This window comes from Ranitomeya variabilis, chromosome 8, assembly GCF_051348905.1.
Source record: "Ranitomeya variabilis isolate aRanVar5 chromosome 8, aRanVar5.hap1, whole genome shotgun sequence".
Lineage (NCBI taxonomy): Eukaryota > Metazoa > Chordata > Amphibia > Anura > Dendrobatidae > Ranitomeya > Ranitomeya variabilis.
In genome coordinates, this window is record NC_135239.1 from 28,251,289 (window position 1) to 28,273,687 (window position 22,399).

Here is a 22,399-nt window from a genome sequence, read left to right on the forward strand (position 1 = left end):
ATGCTTCGCACTGATGAGGGCCAACAGCCCGAAACACCGTGTCTGCGAATTGAGATACTGATTTGGTTCTTATCCTAAGTCATCTTGCAAGACTCGTTAAAGAGTTGATTGTGACTTGTAGGATCGCTACTTCCAACAGGTGACGCTACAGAGTTTATGTCCTCTTTTTCTCTGAAGAGGCAATTTGCATATTAAACAAATGCAAACACCCAAACGTTATGATGGATGGGTGGAGGGAGGATGTACTATTAGGGAACGTCCAGGGGAACCCTACGAACAACCCACAACGCAACTGGCTTGAAGAGCCACCAACAATGTAGCGGCTTTCTATGTGTGAGTCTAGATGGCTCGAGTGTCCCAATGACACGGGGATGAGAAGAATGCTCTCACTATTTTACCGTATAAGGGCAGACGCTGCTCATCGGAAAAGGCTTCTCTGCACAGATTTCGTGCAGCTGTTACAATGATCCGCCGCCAGAAAATGGCTTTGAAACTTCAGATTCCTGTGTGTTGTGATAATCAGCTGGGTTTGGAAAATCCTTCAGTAATCTACTCTGTTGGCAGTCTAACAAGGCTTCCGAAAAAACAACAGTTCAACATCTGGAAATTAAATATACGCCGGCCATAGAGAGCCTGGGGAGAATACGGATCCTTATTCTCTCACAAAGTCAAACAGAAAATTTTTCTTTTCCTTAGAACTATTCATATCAACAATGTGGGTGGAAAGGTTGAAGCAAACTGGGAGGTCATCATCATCTCCGTCCAATGAGGAACTCTATGGAAAGTTACGGGAATATTATCGGTACATTCTTAGACATCACCTCCTACTTCACCAACTCAGCGCTACCATGACTGGTCTTATTCAACACAATTAAAAAAAGTTAAATCCTACAAAAAACTTGTACTATGAGGATGACAAATTTTCTTGAGTCCACAAAATGATGCCCAAAGAAGTTGTAATTTTTCATTCCTCTATGGGAATAGAGGTGCTACATCTATGATAAATGGATTTGGTCCTCTTGGTCTGGTCTTGTAATGTCCTTTTTATACATGAATGTTGAAGTGTAGTGAAATGATCACTTGCCATCTGGTGTAAATGCCGCTGTTCTCTTGTTCTTTCAGTGTTTTTCATTTGTTTCTGCACCTTTCCGTTCCTTAGATATGGTCCCTCCCCTATATATATATATATATATATATATATATCTATATATATCTATATATATATATATCTCTATCTATCTATCTATCTATCTATCTATCTATCTATCTATCTATCTATATCTATATCTATATCTATATCTTTTTTGCCAAGTGGGTGTAAGTCTTTAATAATACACCCACAGAAGAGTTGAGTATAACACCCACGGCCCGCTTGGCTATAATGTGAGATGTTCATGAAAGGAAGAGCGGGCCATATCTTAGGAAAGGAGAGGTGCAGGAACAAAAGAAGAACAGTGCCAGATTCAGGAGAACAGCAGCATTTACACCAGGTAAACAAACTACATATTTATGACAAGTGACAGATTCTTTTTAAAGGAGGATGCCAGTGAAAATAATCTGTTGGTATGTCATCGGTATACATCCTTAGGTTAGACTGTGGTCTAGGTAACAAAATGGTAGTATCATGATGTTTATCTTGTATTCTTCTCTGGATAAGGTCTTTAAAATAGGTTATTTTAATCAAACACATAATATAAGTGTCGGTCAAAAGTGTCTTTGGCTGTTCGTTATTTCTCCTGGCTCCACAATAAATGTGTAAGCTCAGATGATCAAGAGGATAGACCCTTCTATTATAGGTTCATCCCCAGTGAGAACAAAGAATGGACAAGCTGAAATCCAACACATCCCATTCTTCTTTCCCCAAAATCTGATGTCAGGGAAGGGCCAGGTGACACATTTTATAGTTAGCCAGTCCCACAGTTATAGATGTCTTTACAGGAGTCATACTTGAAATGATAGCAACTACATAACCTTCACCTTATAACCGGTGACTCGAGTAGACTTCTTGGAGGAGGGATTGTGGCAGTTCCATTGTGTAAAGGAGTTCTAGGTCACCTTAGTCTTCAGGTGCTACCAATTTTTCATAAGTCTAGGCTCCATGACTGATTGATACAGACCTTTCATTGTTACATCAGATTTTCAGGAACAAAAAAGAAAAAATCTACAAGTAAAACCAAAAGAGATCGGAATGATATAAAAAAAATGTCCTTCTGTTTCAATATCAGTGATGTCCAAAATCATAGACCTCACCAATGAAATCTTCTCACACGACTACGATTTATCAGAAGACCAATTTGACTATTCTCCTTTATGTTGGCATTTATGCAAACAGATTCCTTTTCAATATGGTCCCAACTAAAAACCGCCTCCAAGAAGTTCACCAAGAAACCAACAGTTCAATAAACACTTTGCCCAAAAATGTCCACCTAAGAGCTCATCATTATTGGTTCTAGAATGAGGTCATCAAACCCAAGCCAAGCGGAGCTTGAGAAAAACTTGCGTAGATCTCAGGTCCTCCGGGGGTATATGCCTAATCTTTATAGGGTATTCACACTTTGTTTTAATAGATAGCATAGTGTCTGCCTATGTGGCAATTACTTTTAGAGGGTTCTTGGAATAGGAACATTTGGAAACCATTGGTGTAGACTACCGTAGCAATGATTTATTACTTTTTTGATGTCACATCTGGCATAAGAAAATAAAACACCATGGTGCTGCCACGATACCCCACCTAGACTGGTAATCTGGTAAAAGAATAATTTGACAAAAAATTAACAAATACAAAAATAGTGAATTTTGGATTGAACCAAAAGGTTTCGTTGGTTGGAACAGATTGGAATATATATATATATATTAAAACAAAATGTTGAGTTTGAATTTTTTTCTTTTATTCAAATCATTTTCGAGAACTGTAGAATTGGCAAGAATAAGTTCTAACTTTGCCAAGTGATCAGTCAGGAGGGGGCTTAGCGAGAACACGTTGTTCTACGACAGAGAAATACCGAGTGACTTATCAGCAGGGACAGAATTCAACAGCTTCTTGGTAGAGAAAAATGTATTATGTGGCAGAAAAACAAAGTATTTTTAGCTAACTCTGCAAAAACATGGAAGAGCATTACATAATACCGCTTCCAGAAAACTTCTCTCAAACTTGAAATACGTTTCGTATCATACCCCTGGACCTGCTTAATGAAAATTTCATGACCTCAAAAAAATATTCTCTTCTTTGGAGGAAACGCCATATGTTTTTTATTAATATCTTGCAGAAGCTAAGATTGAAATTGTTGTGAATTATTTTCTTAATCCTGACAAAATAAGGGTCCTAAAAATAAGTTCATCGTAAGGTACTCCAGCAATCGCAATCATCTGTAACCTGACAGCAAGTATTGAATTTCCCTACAGTGCCCCCACAGGGGAAATTAAGTATTACACCGTTCTAATTAAAAATCAATGTACAATCTGCCTAATATTTGGCAATGTTGGTTCCTCCGGAGTGAAATTTGCTGTTACTATCTTCTCTTTTCTCTGGTTAATAGATGTAAGTTTCCCCAAGCTGCTATATCAGGGGACAACCCTTAAACAGGAGTGGCGCTGTTTCTGGAAGAAAGTGTCCTTTTTTTTTTTTATCGAAAATACGTATTTTTTTCATAGAAAACTCTCAATTCTATAGAAATATTTTTTTCTGGGAGTAAAGATTGTTGTATTTAGGGTGGAAATTGATGTATAATGTGTACCCACACTTCAACCACCTACGCATTTCAACTCACGATAAGAGAAGGTCACAACGGAGCAAAAATTCTTCATACAGCTTGAACATCCTATAAAAAAAAACGGAAAAAAAATATATAATGGAAAAAACCCTTCTCCTTATATACATTTTATCTCTGTATATGTTGACTGAGTCAGACACAAATGGAAAAAGGGTGGGTGGCTTTAATAAACTCTTCTGCTGCTATCACCCAAGTGTCTCATTTCTGGGTTAAAAAGCCCGACATTATCTCTGAATCGTGCAAATATTTGGTTTATATAGATAATATAGATAATCTCCTCCGGGGGTCGAGATAGTTGTGTTTAGATTAATCATACGAGAAGAATGCTGTGGGCTAGATCTGTATTTGATTTTATAGAATGGCTGCAGAGCAAGGGAAAGAAGCGATCGTTTCTATGTTATCTGGGCAGTGCGGTACATTCCTGGTGCTCAAATACTTCGGCTGTGGTACTGGTAATCCAGAAACTGGATCTAAGATAGAAACTCACAGAACAGAATGTTCTGCATATACTGCAAATGAGAAAAAACAACGGAGTAGAAAAGAGCAGGCATATTGTGCAAACTTTTAAAGAGGAACAAAAGAAAGAAACTGCAGCTGCACCTCCCTCCTATCCCTCTCTTCTATCATTATACGGTTTAAAAAAAAAAAAAAAGTTACTATTTCCTAATAAGATATTTTATAACATTAACTAACTCTACAAATTTTGGGGAAAATAAAATTTGGTTACATTTTAAATCACCATTACCAGTTTATGAAGTTTGAGGAACTATAGGTTGCCAGACTTGCCAACATTGAGGTCATCCAGGTATCATCAAACAAATGGCGGACTCAAACAGCGAGTGTTCTTCAGAACCTGTACCAATGTGCATCTTTAGTTAGTATGTGGAAACATGGGTAGATTCGAAGATCAGCTGGGACCCTTAAAGGGTTTCTCATTTTGTTTCTTAAAGAGCACACGGTTCCTCAGCCTCCCAGCTTCCTAGTTTCAAGGGGGCAGTGCACTCCTGAAGAAGGTTGACACTGTGGCGTGGTTACACCACTGGTCTGCGCTGTGCGCCCAGAGGCATCTGCATCCACAGCATGGGAAAAGCTCAAGGACACTAAATTCAGTGATCCAGACAGCTTTAGAGGGGCACTTGCAGGCTCTAAAGCATAAAGTCACCAGCCACTCCAGCCATGGTCACCGGCCACTCCAGCCAAAGTCACCGGCCACTCCAGCCAGGGTCACTGGCCACTCCAGCCAAAGTAACCGGCCACTCAAGCCAAAGTAACTGGCCACTAAGACTACATTGTGGCCAGTAACAGTCCATCCACTCTTGAAAATTAGGATTTAAGAAAGAAGTGAATTATAAAGTTGCTTCTTTTCACAAGTACTTTTAAATTGTACCCACTGATGAAGAGGAAACATTAACTTTTGGACGTCACTCTACATCCCATAACTTTCCCCGTGAATAGGTGTTTGGATGCCGGAGCTATGACTCAAGACAGCATCTCAAAGATTCACTCAAGAAACCTTCTAGAAGTCAATGCACAGAAGATATAACAACTCTTCCAGGAGTTCAGTAAGGCTTCCTTTTTTTCTGAGAACTTCGAGGACATTCTGAGATAGTTGCGAAGTATGGATGCAACCCATGAACATATGTGATGCAGTTTGTGGAAGAAGGCAGCTAGCTTTTCCTATTCCTCTACGAGCCATTTAACGAGAGCATGACGGGAGGTCCCTTCTGCTCTTTAGGTCTTACGACATAAGTTCAGGCTTCTAAAGGGGTAATGGAAGGGAATGTATTCGGGGTCAGGGATCTTGATGGCGCAGCATTTAATAGACTTATATTAAGCAAAATAGGTCTACTAGATATCTCCACACTTCAACAAAAGCACCACTTTAAGTAGTGCGGCATGGATGAAATCTAGTGTTACCTGAACAAATGAGCTATGTGTTACTATGAAAAGAATTCACCCATACAAAAGGGCACATTGTAAACTGAGTCCCCCCTGAAACACCATCCCGATCCCACCTGTAACGATTGCTATCTCCAGCCCACACGTTGTGCTCAATCATCCGCCAGTGATTCACAAACATGAGGCCATGAAAGGGCTTTAGACGAAGCCTCGAAGACAACCGGAATGTACATATCAGAGCCGCGGTCTACCCGGGAGCAGCATGGAGGCCTAATCCTGCACTAAAAAACAGTGCGGGGTCCTCATACCCGGCCAAGGAATTCGGCTTATAAAACAAGGTCCTGACTACCGGCGAGGAGCAGAAAACAACCCTTACACTCAGCTCCAATAGAGGCAATTTTGGATTTGGAAGAAGGGGGAGTGGGTGAAAAGAAGGGGTGGCGGGGGAATGAATGGTAATTTGTCCTCCCTGTATTTATTTTGGATTTGGTCGGTGTGACTGAGCCTTGAAAAGAGAAAGACGGGAAAAGACCTTTGCTTGTCTTCCATAGCCAATTAGTTCACAAGTGCAGGTTATGCTGCTGCAGGGATTTGTTTCCAGTAAGCAAAAAATAAATAAAAAGCCAAAAATACCTGGAGTCGCTGATCTTGGACTATTTTCAAAAGAAAATTTGGTTTAAACCGGAGTTCAGAAAAAAAAAAAATCTTCTCAAACATATAAGATAGTCAGGGCTGGATGACCTGTGGTATTTCAAGCATCCCCGCCAATAGACTGGGACTTGCAGTACTGGCAAAGCTATGTACAATTTCACCGTAATTACAGCATGTTCTGAACATCTAATTCTAGTCCATTAGTATGTTCCCATTGAGACCAGTTAGAAACCAGTTAAGGCTGTGTCTACACGGCGACGATGGCTGCTTTATTGCATCATAGCACAACTGAGTGGTGTAAGTCAGCGCAACCAGGACGCAAAATGTTGGAGTCAGTGTCGATCTTTGCGAGTTGCTTGCGGTAACTTGCATATTGGAATGCGACCCCATTCACTTGTGAGGTCGCCCCATTCTCAAAAACACCCTACCAAATGAGCTTGTCGGGTCTTCTGCATCTTGGCCATTTCAAGGAGGGAAGCTGAGTGAACACCAATGTGACCACGTTATAGATGCCACAGGGGTGGTCACCCACTTTTCTATAGGCCACAATGGTAAATGTTTCCAATTTATTGCATAAGTAGCCAGATATCTTGGTCAGGTCTCTATAAAAGTTGGGCAACCTCCTCTAAGGAAGTTCTAGTGGTGACCCTCTTCTCCATTAATGGAAATGGGGTACAAGGAGTTTATTTCTGTGTCTCTGCTTCTCGTTGTGTCTCGCTGCGTCGTTGACTCGTCTTCTATCAGGAGTGCACAGCTCCCCTGCCTCCCAGATTTCGGCTTGTCGGGAAGGGGGGGGGGGCACAGCATGGTTAAGACGCTGATCCCAATTGTACTCCTTGGCAGCATTACATCTGCAGCATCGGAGGACGTTGTAAGTTTTATTCCTCAGAGCTTGTAAGTGCTGCGCTGTCTAAAACATGAAAAATCCCTCCATTTTTGAGAAGGGAGAGAAGTAAATTGCAAATTGGCTACTTTTTACAAGAACATTCCAATTTTGTACATTTAATAAGACAAGAAAACCATGTTTAAAGCAACCTACTACCACTCCTGATCCTGAGCGTGACTGTGCAGGTCCCATGTGCGTCCCTGGTTCCCTCCGTCCTGTTGCCCCTGCCTCCATCTATCAGATCGGTGGCCCATACTCCTGCATCTTCCCTGCTATAAGATGAACAGAGCTCCGCCATCATATGTGCCGGTCCATCTCACACCAATGGAAACGGAGCGGGTGCATGGTTCAGACTTTTCCAAAGTGCTCCCATTTCGAAGAAGAGAAAAACAGGCTGCCAGACGGACAGAAACAGGCAATGGCAGCAGGACGGAGGGGAGGAGGTATGGCAAAATTAAATGTCATATTTATGTTTAAGGGTTGATGATCGCTTTAAATAATATATCATGTGCTTAAAAAAGGTCTGATTTTATGCAAAAATAGCGCCACTTCTGTGCACAGGTTGCATGTGGTATTGCAGCTCAGCCACATTCACTGCAACAGAGATGCGCTGCAATATCAGACGTAACCCATGGACACGTGTGGAGGTATTTTTGCAGGGAAGCAGCCATGTTTTTTTTAATATTGTTCAACTCCATTAAAATAGGCTTCTGACTGATCAGAATATAACAATTACATTTTTAAAACTCAAAATTCAGCCATCAGCAGCATCTGAAGTCTGCAGGACGACTCCGAGGAACCTGAAATCCTACATTCCAAGCCACGAATGACATGAATGCAGAAAGTCGTCCGGCAACGGTCAACAACTCAAAGAAAGAAAATTATGTCGCTAATTATACATAGCTTGGCAACAATGGCCAATTACCTGCAGAAAACTCTAAAGCCGACGAGCGCCTGTAAGAATGTTTCTCTGATTCGGTGCAGACACATCATGACCTGTCACCTACGAGCAGGACCTGGAACATACAGAAAATCCAAAAAATGTTGACAAAGTGCAACATTCTAAGCGCAGTTTGTGGAGATTCCACCGGGTGGCGACTGTGAACGGTTTCTAGAGATTCTGGGAGAAACACTGGAAATTGCAAAAATCGTGAATCCACACACCAAATTCTCAGTCCTGACACAAGGCAAGTAATAGATCTGTATTCGATCGTGATTGACTGCAGTGGTCAGCTTACTAGAACAACGCATCTCTGCTAATGCAATGACCGCTGCAGCCAATCACAAGCGTTCGCAACCTAGCAATAGAAGAACAGTGAGACCATGGCTTCTCATCCAGTGCAGCCTGCACTGGATCCAGCAGGTGAGTATACATCAATCTGGTATTTTTCATGTACGGCGCCTGTGCAGTTTGTAGCATGGTCAGACAACCCCTTTACCTCTATGATCACAGACTACACAAACTCTGCCCAAAAGTAGGAATTCTAGGAAGGAATTGCGGCAACTAAATGCTCCTAAAATTAATCGACAGCTATTCATATAGGGCCTGCAGCGTTGTATGGGCTCCATGTTACGGCTCTCTATGTAGGGTATCTTTACTAAAACGGCATGCAAAATTACAGGAGGATCCACAAGAGATTGTCCACGAAAGGAGAACATGCCACTGACCCTGTGTCTGGTATTAAAATCTTGCCCAATTGACAAAGGGGCTATCCACCTTTTGGAGCTTTTTTTTTTGCATAAATGCATGTATTTGGGGCTAAAAATAAATTTTGCAATTGGGTTTCACTAAAATTTTTGCACTGTTTGCCATCTAGAGACAAAAATGGTGGCATTTCTTGAAAAAAAAAAAGTAGATCTTCTAAAACCTTGCACTGCTAGAGACTAATGTACCCAAGCCACCGACAGCACCAGGTATGGGATGAATTGACCAGCAATGTCTCCATTCTGCCAAGACAAAAATTCTCTGGAAGACATCACAAAACCCACATAGTCACATTGACAATATCCTTACAGTTGTCCAAATTAAGAAGTGTCTCCCCAAAACATTCTAGAACCCATAGTCCTAACATTCATATCTCATTGTAGATCCAAGCTGACGTTCTCCTCAGCTGTGCATGGATTTGGTTTTTCCAACCCTGACCCTCATCGGCTTAGAACAGTTACATAACAGAGATCCAGCTCCAGCGCTTATAGCCGTTTTATCAGAATAATCAGTAGACGTTCTGTCTGTACCGGACGTAGCGGGAACTGAGAGCTCAGAGTAAACCTTCATTTTCCAACATCTGAATTTCGTATCAAGCAATGTGACCTTCTGTATAATGCTACAGTTGCACATCTCCCTACCTGAGCCCATCTAAGAGGTTGGCATTTTTGCCTTCTAAAATATCAATTTTACTAGCGTTTCATATTTTGCCTATCAAAGGTGAACAGTAAAGTTGCTCAAAGGAGCTGTAGGCAAAATAGGAGCAGGAGACGACTGAGGTGTCAAAGTAGAAGATGCGTTATAGTAAAATCATCACAATATTTGCCAAAGTGCACCACTGCCAAGCCAATCCAACTTCTTGAGGTCAATAAGTAGTAAACAAAAAGCCAAGAGAATATTAGTTGCTGGCATCATCCTTCTTCCATTGGTGTGACCATCAAGTTCTTTCAAGTTCCTAAGTAACAAAAAGTCAAGATGTCCATATGATCCTCACACTTTGTTGATCATATCCTGGTTGTCTATCTGAAGAACATGCCAATAATCCCTTATAGAGGGAAGATGGTGTTCATGGGGGTAGTCGTGGCTTCACATGAAAGGTGCCCATCAACTATGGAGATCCATGAGGTCTCAGTCCATCCAGGGCTAAAGAAATGCATTCTAAATAGTAATGGGAAGACCATGCCAAAAGACTCTCAGGGTATGTGGAAGTGGAGTTTTCTGGAGTGTGTCCAGTCCAAAAGAAGAGGGGAAAAAAACACCAAAAAATGCTTTATAGGCTGTGTCTCTTCATTTCTACTGTACCATAAACCTTGCTGTTCACATCTTCAGTCTGGTGGGGATAAAGAAAGTGCATGTCACTCCTTTGAAGCATCTCCTGATGGAATACACTTAAAACTTAAGTCCAATCAAAATACTGGAAGAAACGCTTAACGGGAAAAAAAATTATTTCCAAACAACTCTTCAAGAAGTTAAAAGCTCCTCGAAATACTTCCCAAAGGAGGAGCGTTTCTGGAACGGGTTTTCATTAGAAAACTCATAGTTTTTGACCACCTCCAAAAAAAAAACAAAACCATCAAGTGCATGCAGCGCCCCCACTGCCGCAGGGCCGAGGGGTACCCGGTACCGGGCCTCTGAGTCTCTGTTCTGGGGTTGTCACGGTGGCTAGACCCGGTCCGTGACCCTGCTGAGGGGCGTACAATGATAGGTGAGCGAGATGGTGATGATGTTGTAGTGGTGCGGTGCAGGTTGCAGTAAATAACGAGGACACCAGGTTGCAGTCTCTTTACCTCTTTACTGAAGGCTTCAGGATCCTCAATCCGGAATACGGTTAACCGGGCTGCGCAAGTCCGGCCGGTCCGATGGCACCTCCAGAGTTCTCTTTGCAGGTGGAAATCTGTGCCTACCTGCTAGCGCTTGTGTGTTGTAGTCCTTCCCTGCTGAGCACCACGGGATAGTCCTCACAACTGTTGTGTCTGTTTCTCGTGTTCCCTCACAACTCGATTCTGATGTTCTTCCACGTCCCCCAGATCTTATGGTTAGGACGCACCCGTATGACGGGGAGGCTCGGAGCTCTTCCGGGACTCTAGCGTCGCCCCACTCCTGTTGTTACCCCCCCCTGTGTCTTCCTAGGTCAATTGGGTGAGACAGCCCGCCTATAACTGACTGTCCTGCCGTAGGTTTGAAGTTTGGCTTGGAGCTCTATACTTCCTCGGCGTTCCGGCCACCGGTTATGCGCCTCAATAGGATGTTGCCTCGTCTTACAGCACGACTCCTACTGGTATTCCCCTTGTTGCGTTGATCTCGTTTCTCACTCAGCACAATAAACCTCGCTTCTTGTCCTTTCTTAGGGCACCGCCGCTATCTCGTACAGGCGCGGTCCCGTAACATTCTCTCTGGTTGCTAGGCCTCTGTCAGGATCCCACCCCTGACAGGGACCCCTCTGAATCTTCCCCTACAACACACTCTGCCACAAGGTGTTGCCTGGTTCCAACCCAGTCAGCTTTCTCTCCTAACTTCCTGCCTAACCCCCAGTTTTACCAGATTGTGAGGAGTGGCCTAATAAATAGAACCCTTAGCTCCCCCTGGAGGCCAGACTGTGAAATGTATTGGTGACTGTGATACCTGGTCAGATGAACTCCTTCAGTGCCATCAGACGTACCATAGCCCCCCTTAGTGGTGGAGCAACGGTACTGCAACGACCAGGACTCTGGGGCGCTGCATGCACATACCCCAATACCACAGAGTGGTCCGATGGGCATTGCTGAGGAACATTGTGCATATCGTCTAGTAATGTTGTGTGGTGTCCAACCATGGATAACTAATTACTGTCAAATTACAGGATAAAATCAGATGGAAAACGTTTCAGTATTTGGTTGGACTTCGTTGATTGTGGATTACATTGGTCGTAAGGATCCAGCCGTGAATATTGGGCATACCTTGTATTAGAGGCAAATAGGTCACCCAGGGAAACTGGCATAGAGAGATGCCACAACACTGAGGTCGATGACGTAGAATGAGATCCAATGCCCCGGGCAGAGGCTGCAGGAGGATAAAATGAACTAACTCCAATTTTGTGGCACGTGCCCAACGTAGACATTTTCGTTGGCCGCTGGACAGAAAGTGATGAATTGTTCTTAACTTTTAGTATCACAGAACCAACAGTTTGTTATAGGACCGACAATGGAATGCTAAAACCGAGCGACAGAACAATGCCCCCAATGTCCCACTCACAAGACGGCTTTGTTTCCAGATATGTTGTGTGCACCTCTGACCACCTGCTGCTCCCCATATTACATGTCAACGCCGCTGACACTTAACCCCTAACTATGGGCAATGACGTGTAAAATATCATGAGCCACCGTTAAATTATATGTAGCTCCAGTTACTGGCACCACACACCCTGCAGAGATTAAAATATCGGCACGCGAGCCGGCGAGCCCATAGATGTGATGATATTACTCGGGGCGGCTTATCTACATCTCTCCAGGATGTCAATTCCTGATGCGTGTTCCCCAAAAAATAATTATTAAAAGTGCCATATTTAGCACAATCAGGACAAGAGGAAAAAAAGTCAAAGTTATTGAAAACTTTTGCCATTTGACAACTTTATTAAAAGTCTGAGACGGATGGGATTATTCAGTTACAATCCCCTGTGTATGGTCAGTTGACCATACTGACTAGCCACAAATATGCATTGAGGGTCGACTTTAGGGATGTGTGATCCTTGTGGTCGAATAAGTGTTCCGGAGGATTGTGACCACCACAAAACAGAATATGAATTATAGCAGTGTCAATTACATTTTGTAAGGCACTGTTAATAATGTACTGTTATGTGAGCACTATATGATGGTACGTACCTAGCGTGTGAGCACCATATGGGGGTATGATGCCTGGCGTGTGAGCACCATATGGGGGTATGATGCCTGGCGTGTGAGCACCATATGGGGGTATGATGCCTGGCGTGTGAGCACCATATGGGGGTATGTACTTGGGTGTGAGCACCATATGGTAGTATGTACTTGGGTGTGAGCACCATATGGTAGTACGTACTTGGGTGTGGGCACCATATGGTTGTATGTACCTGGCGTGTGAGCACCATATGGTGGTATGATGCCTGGTGTGTGAGCACCATATGGTCGTATGATGCCTGGTGTGTGAGCACCATATGGTGGAATGTACCTGGTGTGTGAGCACCATATGGTGGTATGTACCTGGTGTGTAAGCACCATATGGTGGAATGTACCTGGTGTGTGAGCACCATATGGTGGAATGTACCTGGTGTGTGAGCACCATATGGTGGAATGTACCTGGTGTGTGAGCACCATATGGTGGAATGTACCTGGTGTGTGAGCACCATATGGTGGAATGTACCTGGTGTGTGAGCACCATATGGTGGAATGTACCTGGTGTGTGAGCACCATATGGTGGAATGTACCTGGTGTGTGAGCACCATATGGTGGAATGTACTTGGGTGTGAGCACCATATGGTGGTATGTACCTGGTGTGTGAGCACCATATGGTGGAATATACCTGGTGTGTGAGCACCATATGATGGAATGTACCTGGTGTGTGAGCACCATATGATGGAATGTACCTGGTGTGTGAGCACCATATGGTTGTATGTACCTGGCGTGTGAGCACCATAAGATGGTATGATGCCTGGTGTGTGAGCACCATATGGTGGTATTTACTTGGGTGTGAGCACCATATGGTCGTATGTACCTGGTGTGTGAGCACCATATGTTGGTATGTACTTGGGTGTGGGCACCATATGGTGGTATGATGCCTGGCGTGTGAGCACCATATGGTGGTATGTACCTGGTGTGTAAGCACCATATGGTTGTATGTACCTGGCGTGTGAGCACCATAAGATGGTATGATGCCTGGTGTGTGAGCACCATATGGTGGTATTTACTTGGGTGTGAGCACCATATGGTCGTATGTACCTGGTGTGTGAGCACCATATGTTGGTATGTACTTGGGTGTGGGCACCATATGGTGGTATGATGCCTGGCGTGTGAGCACCATATGGTGGTATGTATTGACCGGTGATTGGCTGCAGTGGTCTCATGAGAACTAAGGATTGGGCATGTTGAAATCGAACATGCCCAATCCTGATGTCTGTTGACATCTACCATCAGGGAGAATAAGAACACCTCCATATATATTGGATGGTTGGCCAGTCCCACCAAAATCTTCAGATTTGGACGACGTTCATCTGATTTGTTTGAGCACTTAAATGTGAGAGCTCTTCTAGATCCCTGTACACACATATACATAATTGTGCACACCACGCAGTAGATAATTGAAGTGCATCTGTGGGTATGCATAATGACAACTGATTGAACATTGGCCAAAAAAAAAAAAAAGAAAAAAATCCCACCGTCACTGGCCGCCCGCTGCTCAGAAACTGCTCTCCATAAATGTGAAGTTTAATTGCTTCCTCTTCCATTTCACAATATTCTGTTATTTTCACAGTATGCCACCAGGTCACCAAAATGTCTCATTTTCTTCTGCATCTTCCTGTCAAAAGAATGTATAGAATCTCTCCGGTCACGGGATCTTCCAGGTGGGAGAGCCGAAAGCTTCAGCTGCCAGGCTAATACATTATCTGCCATCTCTCCTCCAAAATTAAAGGTGAAGTCTACAATTATCTATATGAGGGACACAGAGCTGGGAATCTGCATAATTGCTCATGATTATAGATGATGCTCGAGTGGCCAATAGGCAGAAGATTGCCAATATGGAAATCCTTGAGCTCGAAGACATTAATTCATCCACCCACATTGCAGAAATACCGTGAAGTCCAGCTGCTATATCGGACGCACTGTCGACTCGCTAACCGGTTATCTCTGGGTAGATTCGTCCAACCTAGTGTCAGCAGCTGGAGCTGATAATATCACCCACATACATGATGCATGGTCTATTCTGGAAACCTGACCAACCCATCTACAATCTTCCAAGAAGACTTCCCACCGAATTTTGGAAAGCAATTTTTTGTGGATTTGCAAGCATCAAAAAGACGTTTCCCACTAAATTAGGGGCCTGTCCACTAATCTTTCATCCTTTGGGGAACGTTGGTGGTCATACATAATAGAATAATGGTACCTTAAAACAGACCGACCGGCGGCACTAAACGACCGGTAAACTTTTACTAATCGGTGGTTGTTTACTAGCCAGATGGACAACGGTAAACAAAACACACTGAGCGATCAATCATGGTTCTATACTAGATCGCTCAGTACACATAGGCCGCATGGTTCTCGGCAGTGAGAGTCCTGTTTATACAGAACGATGCACCGCTGAGAATGACGATATTTTCCCTGGATGAACATGCGTTTGGCCCATTTATAGAAAGATTGGTAGCCGGTTTACACTGAAAGATTATCATGAAATGAGTGTTCTTAGGGCTAGGGTCACACCACCGGATATTCTCTCATCCGAGAAAATCGGTCCGAGTATGCTAATCACACTCGGGTTAAAAGTGTGATCTGATTTTCTCTTATGAGGATAATAAAAATGTCTCCATCTTCTCCATTTTGTCATTCCGTGAAAATCCACAGACTTATTGATTTGCATGGCCGAGTGCGAGCCAATTATTGGATCAAAATCAGGTATGTTGCAATTTTTTTCCTTGGACCAGGTCTCTGTCCATCCCCATAAAATAACATTGGTCAGAGTTCCATCCAATGTTTTGTTGGATCGCACGCGGTCCGAAAATACGGTCATGTGCACAAAGACCTAAATGCAGTTTAAGGTTGGCTAAACCTGCCAGCATCGGAGGGGCGCAGTTGACCACCTGATGTTGGACAAACTTTCTTTTGACTTATATTGAGGGAAAAACATGTTTCGGCATGTTGAATTATAGGTACAAGCTGTCACCAGATTTGTTTGCCACTGGCTTACTTTTGTTCACCATTAAGAAGACATGAACATTTGGCCGAACCAAGCTCACATCTATATGGAGATGTCGGGAGGAAAAGGGTTTAGCTGACAGCTATTGAGTGTGTATTGCCATCTTAACCTCTAGGACCCATGCGACTGAAAGATAGAATATAGTGCTTAGAGTACCACAGCCTTCTAATCTGGCCATCAGCTGAGGTCCTGGAGGTGGCACTCTGCATTTTTCATGCACAGGTTCGATGTACTACAACCCAGTTTCATTCAAGTACTTGTGAGGATATACAAGAAAAAGGACGAAAATGGCCACCTAAATTCTCTTTACAGGTGGGAAGCTGAGCACTGGAGATATGCCACCACTTTATTAGATGGAAGAACCACATTTAGTGAGGTTGGGCATTATTGTTCTGTGACCTGACCTGCCTTCAACAACGCTCACAGGGGCCTGGGAAGAGGAGATATGAGGAACCATTTGGTGGACCCTCATATATATGGAAAGATCATCAAACTTTTTCCTTCCTTGTGTACAAAATGGTGACTCTGCACAGTCATGAGGTCAGAAGGCAAGAATGGTAAAAGCAGTTTTACAACGTGAGGACCCCACCAGACTGCTACCCTTTTCTCGGCTTCCCACAAGTCCTATATGAGACTTAGATATTGAATGTGAAGATCATGGTCATCTCTACCGAAACCCCCCCCCCACATTTTTCGCTAACCCGAAGCTCAACTTTTATTTCCACCAATATCTACTGCCTAGAAATTGACTGTATGGATAACACGTCTGTCTTGTGTACCAATATTTACTGTAAATTCACTGAGCTGCAAAAAAAACAAATAAAAAAGAGAATGTGACTAAAGATTAGACTACAATGAAAATCTGCTGCCTAATAATATTTATCCGCAGACTGGATTGTCAGCAATGTGTGGCCCATAATGTACAGTAAATAGTCCATGACACAACGCCATATAGGCTTACCGTAACAGAACATTCTAGAAAACAACCGCAGATGTCAAGAATTAAACCATTTATACTTCCTGATGCCAAGTGATTTATGTGAAAGGCCTCAGAAAAAATAAGAAAAAGGAAATACCATCATAAATAAATTCCTAAAAACCTTTAGTTAGCAAATTACAATAGTTTTTTCCAGGGAGGTAATCACTGCAGTACATTAAAAAGGTTACTGCCTTGCTACACTGACAAGAATGTTAAGTAGGACAAGAGTCTATGAGCGGGAAGATGTACCCCAGGTAGATATCCTGATCTAATACTGGAGATATCAGGAGTGCTGAGGTAAGAAGAGGCTGCTCACACTGCTGTCCACCCTGTCTATATGATCTAATACTGGAGATGCCAGGGTGCTGAGGTAAGAAGAGGCTGCTCACACTGCTGTCCACCATGTCTATCTGATGTAATACTGGAGATGCCAGGGTGCTGAGGTAAGAAGAGGCTGCTCACACTGCTGTCCACCATGTCTATCTGACCTAATACTGGAAATACCAGGAGTGCTGAGGTAAGAAGAGGCTGCTCACATTCCTGTCCACACTATCTATCTGACCTAATACTGGAGATATCAGGGGTGCTGAGGTAAGAAGAGGCTGCTCACACTGCTGTCCACCATGTCTATATGATCTAATACTGGAGATGCCAGGGTGCTGAGGTAAGAAGAGGCTGCTCACACTGCTGTCCACCCTGTCTATATGATCTAATACTGGAGATGCCAGGGTGCTGAGGTAAGAAGAGGCTGCTCACACTGCTGTCCACCATGTCTATCTGACCTAATACTGGAAATACCAGGAGTGCTGAGGTAAGAAGAGGCTGCTCACATTCCTGTCCACACTATCTATCTGACCTAATACTGGAGATATCAGGGGTGCTGAGGTAAGAAGAGGCTGCTCACACTGCTGTCCACCATGTCTATATGATCTAATACTGGAGATGCCAGGGTGCTGAGGTAAGAAGAGGCTGCTCACACTGCTGTCCACCATGTCTATATGATCTAATACTGGAGATGCCAGGGTGCCGAGATAAGAAGAGGCTGCTCACACTGCTGTCCACCATGTCTATATGATCTAATACTGGAGATGCCAGGGTGCTGAGGTAAGAAGAGGCTGCTCACACTGCTGTCCACCATGTCTATATGATCTAATACTGGAGATGCCAGGGTGCTGAGGTAAGAAGAGGCTGCTCACACTGCTGTCCACCCTGTCTATCTGACCTAATACTGGAAATACCAGGAGTGCTGAGGTAAGAAGAGGCTGCTCACATTCCTGTCCACACTATCTATCTGACCTAATACTGGAGATATCAGGGGTGCTGAGGTAAGAAGAGGCTGCTCACACTGCTCTCCCTCTGTCTATCGGATCTAATAGTGGAGATACCATGAGTGCTGAGGTAAGAAGAAGAGGCTGCTCACACTGCTTTCCACCCTATCTGTCTGATCTGATAGTAGAGAAACAAGGAGTGCTGAGGTAAGAAGAGACTGCTCACACTGCTGTTCACCATTTTATCTGATCTAATACTGGAGATACCAGGGGTGCTGAGGTAAGAAGAGGCTGCTCACACTGCTGTCCACACCATGTATCTAATCTAATGCTAAAGATACCTGAGCTGCTAAGGTGAGAAGAGGCTGCTCACTCTGCTGACCACCATTTTATCTGATCTAATACTGGAGATAACAAGAGTGCTGAGGTAAGAAGAGACTGCTCACACAGCCCCCCACGCAGTATAACGTCCCCACACAGCATGACATTTCCACACAGCCCACTACATAGTGTAATATCCCCACAAAGCCCCTTGCACATAATGATGTTCCCACAGTGTATGGTCAATAAAAAAAGCAAACAACTAAATCTACTCAACTATCCCCGTTTCCTTTCTGCTCCAGTCTTCGCTGTGTACGGAGGAACAGGTGGTGCAATGTAGTGTCGTCATCGCTCCTGCTGCGCTCTCAGACACACAGGCTCAGTGATGTGAGAGGGAGATGATGACTCCCTGATCAATCATGGTTTCCACTGGTATCGGAATCCCAAGGATGCAGACTCCATAGGATGCAGATGCTGGTGAAAGTGAGAAGCCGGGCTGGGGGCCGCCATGTTGTGTGGGACACCACTGTATCCAGCTCTTTGGATATCCAGGCCGCGGGCTGAATCAGAACAGCCAAATGGCCACACTTTGCCCATGTCTGCTCTAAAGGAATCGCATGGAAGTTTCTTCTAAAATCATCACAATCTACAAAGGGGATTTTTTTTATTGCTTCGTTTGTTTTTTTTTCTTAGACTATATAGAATTCAATCCAACGGGAATTATTACAGTTGATCCCTCCTTGAGAAAAAGATAGCATATCTAGGGGTCCATGTGCCGAGACCCCACTAAATGCAAAAACATGTCACCAAGTCTGTCCCCAGGCCAGTGATTCATCAGAAAGAAGTATTGGCTGTTTAATAAAAAAAACAACTAAGTCCCAGTGACTGTCATTGTGAGTGGAGAATACTGTATTTTTGTGGGGATATTTACTAGGTCACGCTGTTTCTATTTTTGTATTATGAGAAAATTATATCTTTTTATTTAGCAGCAAAAACTTTCCATCATTTACCAAAAAGAAAGATCTATTAAAGTTCTGGGCAAGTTCTAAACTAAAAACACATCGTTAAAATACAAGATTTCGTAAGAAGGATCTGCACATCACTCTGAAATCGATGGCATCTCCTGCAATCTCCCCGCTATTTATTAGAATGGGATTTTTCATGCCATTATTTTGTTTTTCTCAGGAAGGCTTCCAACTCCACTTCCCTCCCCGCCACTTAGAGACTCATTTTCCGGCTGGCTGCCCCTTCCCCAGCCATTATGTAGCGACAGACAGTCCTTCCAAGCTTTGTGTAACTCATGAACACTGCAACAAAGCTGGAGCGGGGTGTGGTGCAGAGAGAAGATCGCCCAGTGCTAGTACCGCTGCTACCTGTCAGCGCCTGCCCAGTGCTAGTACCGCTGCTACCTGTCAGCGCCTGCCCAGTGCTAGTACCGCTGCTACCTGTCAGCGCCTGCCCAGTGCTAGTACCGCTGCTACCTGTCAGCGCCTGCCCAGTGCTAGTACCGCAGCTACATGTCAGCGCCTGCCCAGTGCTAGTACCGCAGCTACCTGTCAGCGCCTGCCCAGTGCTAGTACCGCTGCTACCTGTCAGCGCCTGCCCAGTGCTAGTACCGCAGCTACCTGTCAGCGCCTGCCCAGTGCTAGTACCGCAGCTACATGTCAGCGCCTGCCCAGTGCTAGTACCGCAGCTACATGTCAGCGCCTGCCCAGTGCTAGTACCGCAGCTACCTGTCAGCGCCTGCCCAGTGCTAGTACCGCAGCTACCTGTCAGCGCCTGCCCAGTGCTAGTACCGCAGCTACATGTCAGCGCCTGCCCAGTGCTAGTACCGCAGCTACCTGTCAGCGCCTGCCCAGTGCTAGTACCGCTGCTACCTGTCAGCGCCTGCCCAGTGCTAGTACCGCTGCTACCTGTCAGCGCCTGCCCAGTGCTAGTACCGCTGCTACCTGTCAGCGCCTGCCCAGTGCTAGTACCGCTGCTACCTGTCAGCGCCTGCCCAGTGCTAGTACCGCTGCTACCTGTCAGCGCCTGCCCAGTGCTAGTACCGCTGCTACCTGTCAGCGCCTGCCCAGTGCTAGTACCGCTGCTACCTGTCAGCGCCTGCGAACCTCTGATATCATTAATCTATATGGACACATATTGGACAAATAGATATTTTTAGTTAGTCATCTTTGAGTTCTGCTGTTTTTGAACTTGCTGTTTTTGGGTTAAAGCCTGGAGGTTTGCACCTGTAATTTTTTAGAGTTGTGCTGTGCTGCCATTTTTCTTTCTTTAGGGCTCATGCCCGTGACCGTATTTTCAATCCGAGTGTAATACGACAAAACGCAGGATCACACTCGAAGCAATGTTATTCTATGAGGCCGTGCACATGTAAGATATATTTTTCAGAATCTGTCCGAGATAAAATAAAAATAAATCGCAGTGTGCACGAGTTTGACCTGATATTCGACCATGCAAGTCAATGAGTCGGTAGAAAAAAAAAAGTGGACTGCACTCAGATGGCAGAATGGAGAATTTTTATCTTCTCCTAATTCGAAAAAAAAAATCGGATCCCGATTCTCTCGGATGAGAATATCCGTCGTCTGACCCTAGTCTTGCTTGGTTTATTTCTCATATATTAGAATATTAAATAGAAATATTCAGTATTTGGATTCTTCTATATCATTGATAACTTCATTATTACACAGCGACTGCACCACAATCAGCGTGTAACATGCCAGGACACTCCCTGGCGGGCTGTGGCACTATGGGGCGGTGAGCAGTCTGTAGGCAGTGCGCTCTATCGCTGCTGCGTCTCCTCCATATTATTGATTACTGTATTCCATGTGGATTTATCCTCCAGTCTGTGTGTATATCCCATTACTGACCCCAGCCGGCGTCTGGCAGCCGCTCAGCCATTACGGTAATTCAGCCTTTATAGTTAATGAACGCTGGATGACAATCCCCAGAAGATACAAAGTGTCTGTATGATAATGTTGTATCTTCTGCGGTTTGTGACCTCTGTACCCATCTCTCCATAGATCTCACCAGTGGTAATCGTGCCTCCGGTTATCTCGCCCTGGCACAGCTCAGAGGCCAACACGGATTACGGCCTTTCATACAATTAGAGAATTCGTGGAAATAGTAACAAAAAAATGTTTAATCCTTTGTTGTCTGTCGGGTAAATTGCATTTGCTAAATCTGCTGATAAGAGCCTGAAATTCCTAATCAGCAGCTTGCAGCGAGCAGATGGTGCTGGTGGGCACAGCCTGGCCCTAGAAGACTGGCACACAGGAGCCACACCTTGTACGCAGATTGCAATCTTAAAAAAAAAATAATAATAATAAGAAATAATAAAAAAAAAGCAAGTACAAATTACATATATAATAATATATAAGTTAAATAATAATAATAAATATATATATATATAGGCTCTACGCTTCTCTGGGCATGCAATAAAGGGTTAACAGCGCCAGGTCGTAGGTCATTTACCTCTTTCCTCCGGCTGGGGGCCCCAGGTCTGGTCACCAGGGCGGTTTCATTGAGCACTACAGCAATGTCTTCCACAAAGGGGGCGTCCGGCATTGTGTTTTCAGCCTCTAACTGGACCACCTGCAGCCCCAGCTTGTCCTTTAAGACCCTGGTATACAGCTCCAGCTCCCTCCTCGCCCTGGCGGTGTCCACCTCTCCACTTTGTGTCATCCGGAGAGCCTGCTGGCTGAAGGAGTCTGGGATGCCTCGCACTATGGCGTGTGTGCATTTACCTAAGCCTGACAAAGGGTGCACAGACATGGCGATACAATACTGAATGGACCGTGCCCGGGATCAGCGCCCCACGGTGTAAACAGAGCCCTAGCGAGAGGCAAAGCCCAAATGTAAAGCGGTCCCTAGAACAGAGATGTAATGCCGGTTGCCATTGGTCACTTATCGCTGCCAGCTGATTGGATGACAGCTGCATCCCTGCCTGGTGCTGAGCCGAGCGCGGCGGCTTCATTCATTCTGATGAGCGGATGTTCCCCGGCA

At 44.3% G+C, this 22,399-nt stretch overlaps 1 protein-coding gene across 2 annotated transcripts in view; it reads right to left on the reverse strand.

Annotated features, from left to right (window-relative positions):
- Nucleotides 1-22,399, reverse strand: part of DDAH1 (dimethylarginine dimethylaminohydrolase 1) — a 63,728-nt gene that overhangs the window by 37,070 nt on the left and 4,259 nt on the right. Inside the window, exon 1 of one of the 2 annotated variants that reach the window (XM_077276318.1) lies at nucleotides 21,869-22,354. The exons of the other annotated variant lie outside the window; for it this stretch is intronic. Within the exon in view, the coding sequence (XP_077132433.1) occupies nucleotides 21,869-22,168 (300 nt within the window). The 5' untranslated portion in view covers nucleotides 22,169-22,354. Of the gene's footprint in view, nucleotides 1-21,868; nucleotides 22,355-22,399 lie in introns of those variants that run through there. 2 annotated transcript variants of the gene reach the window in all.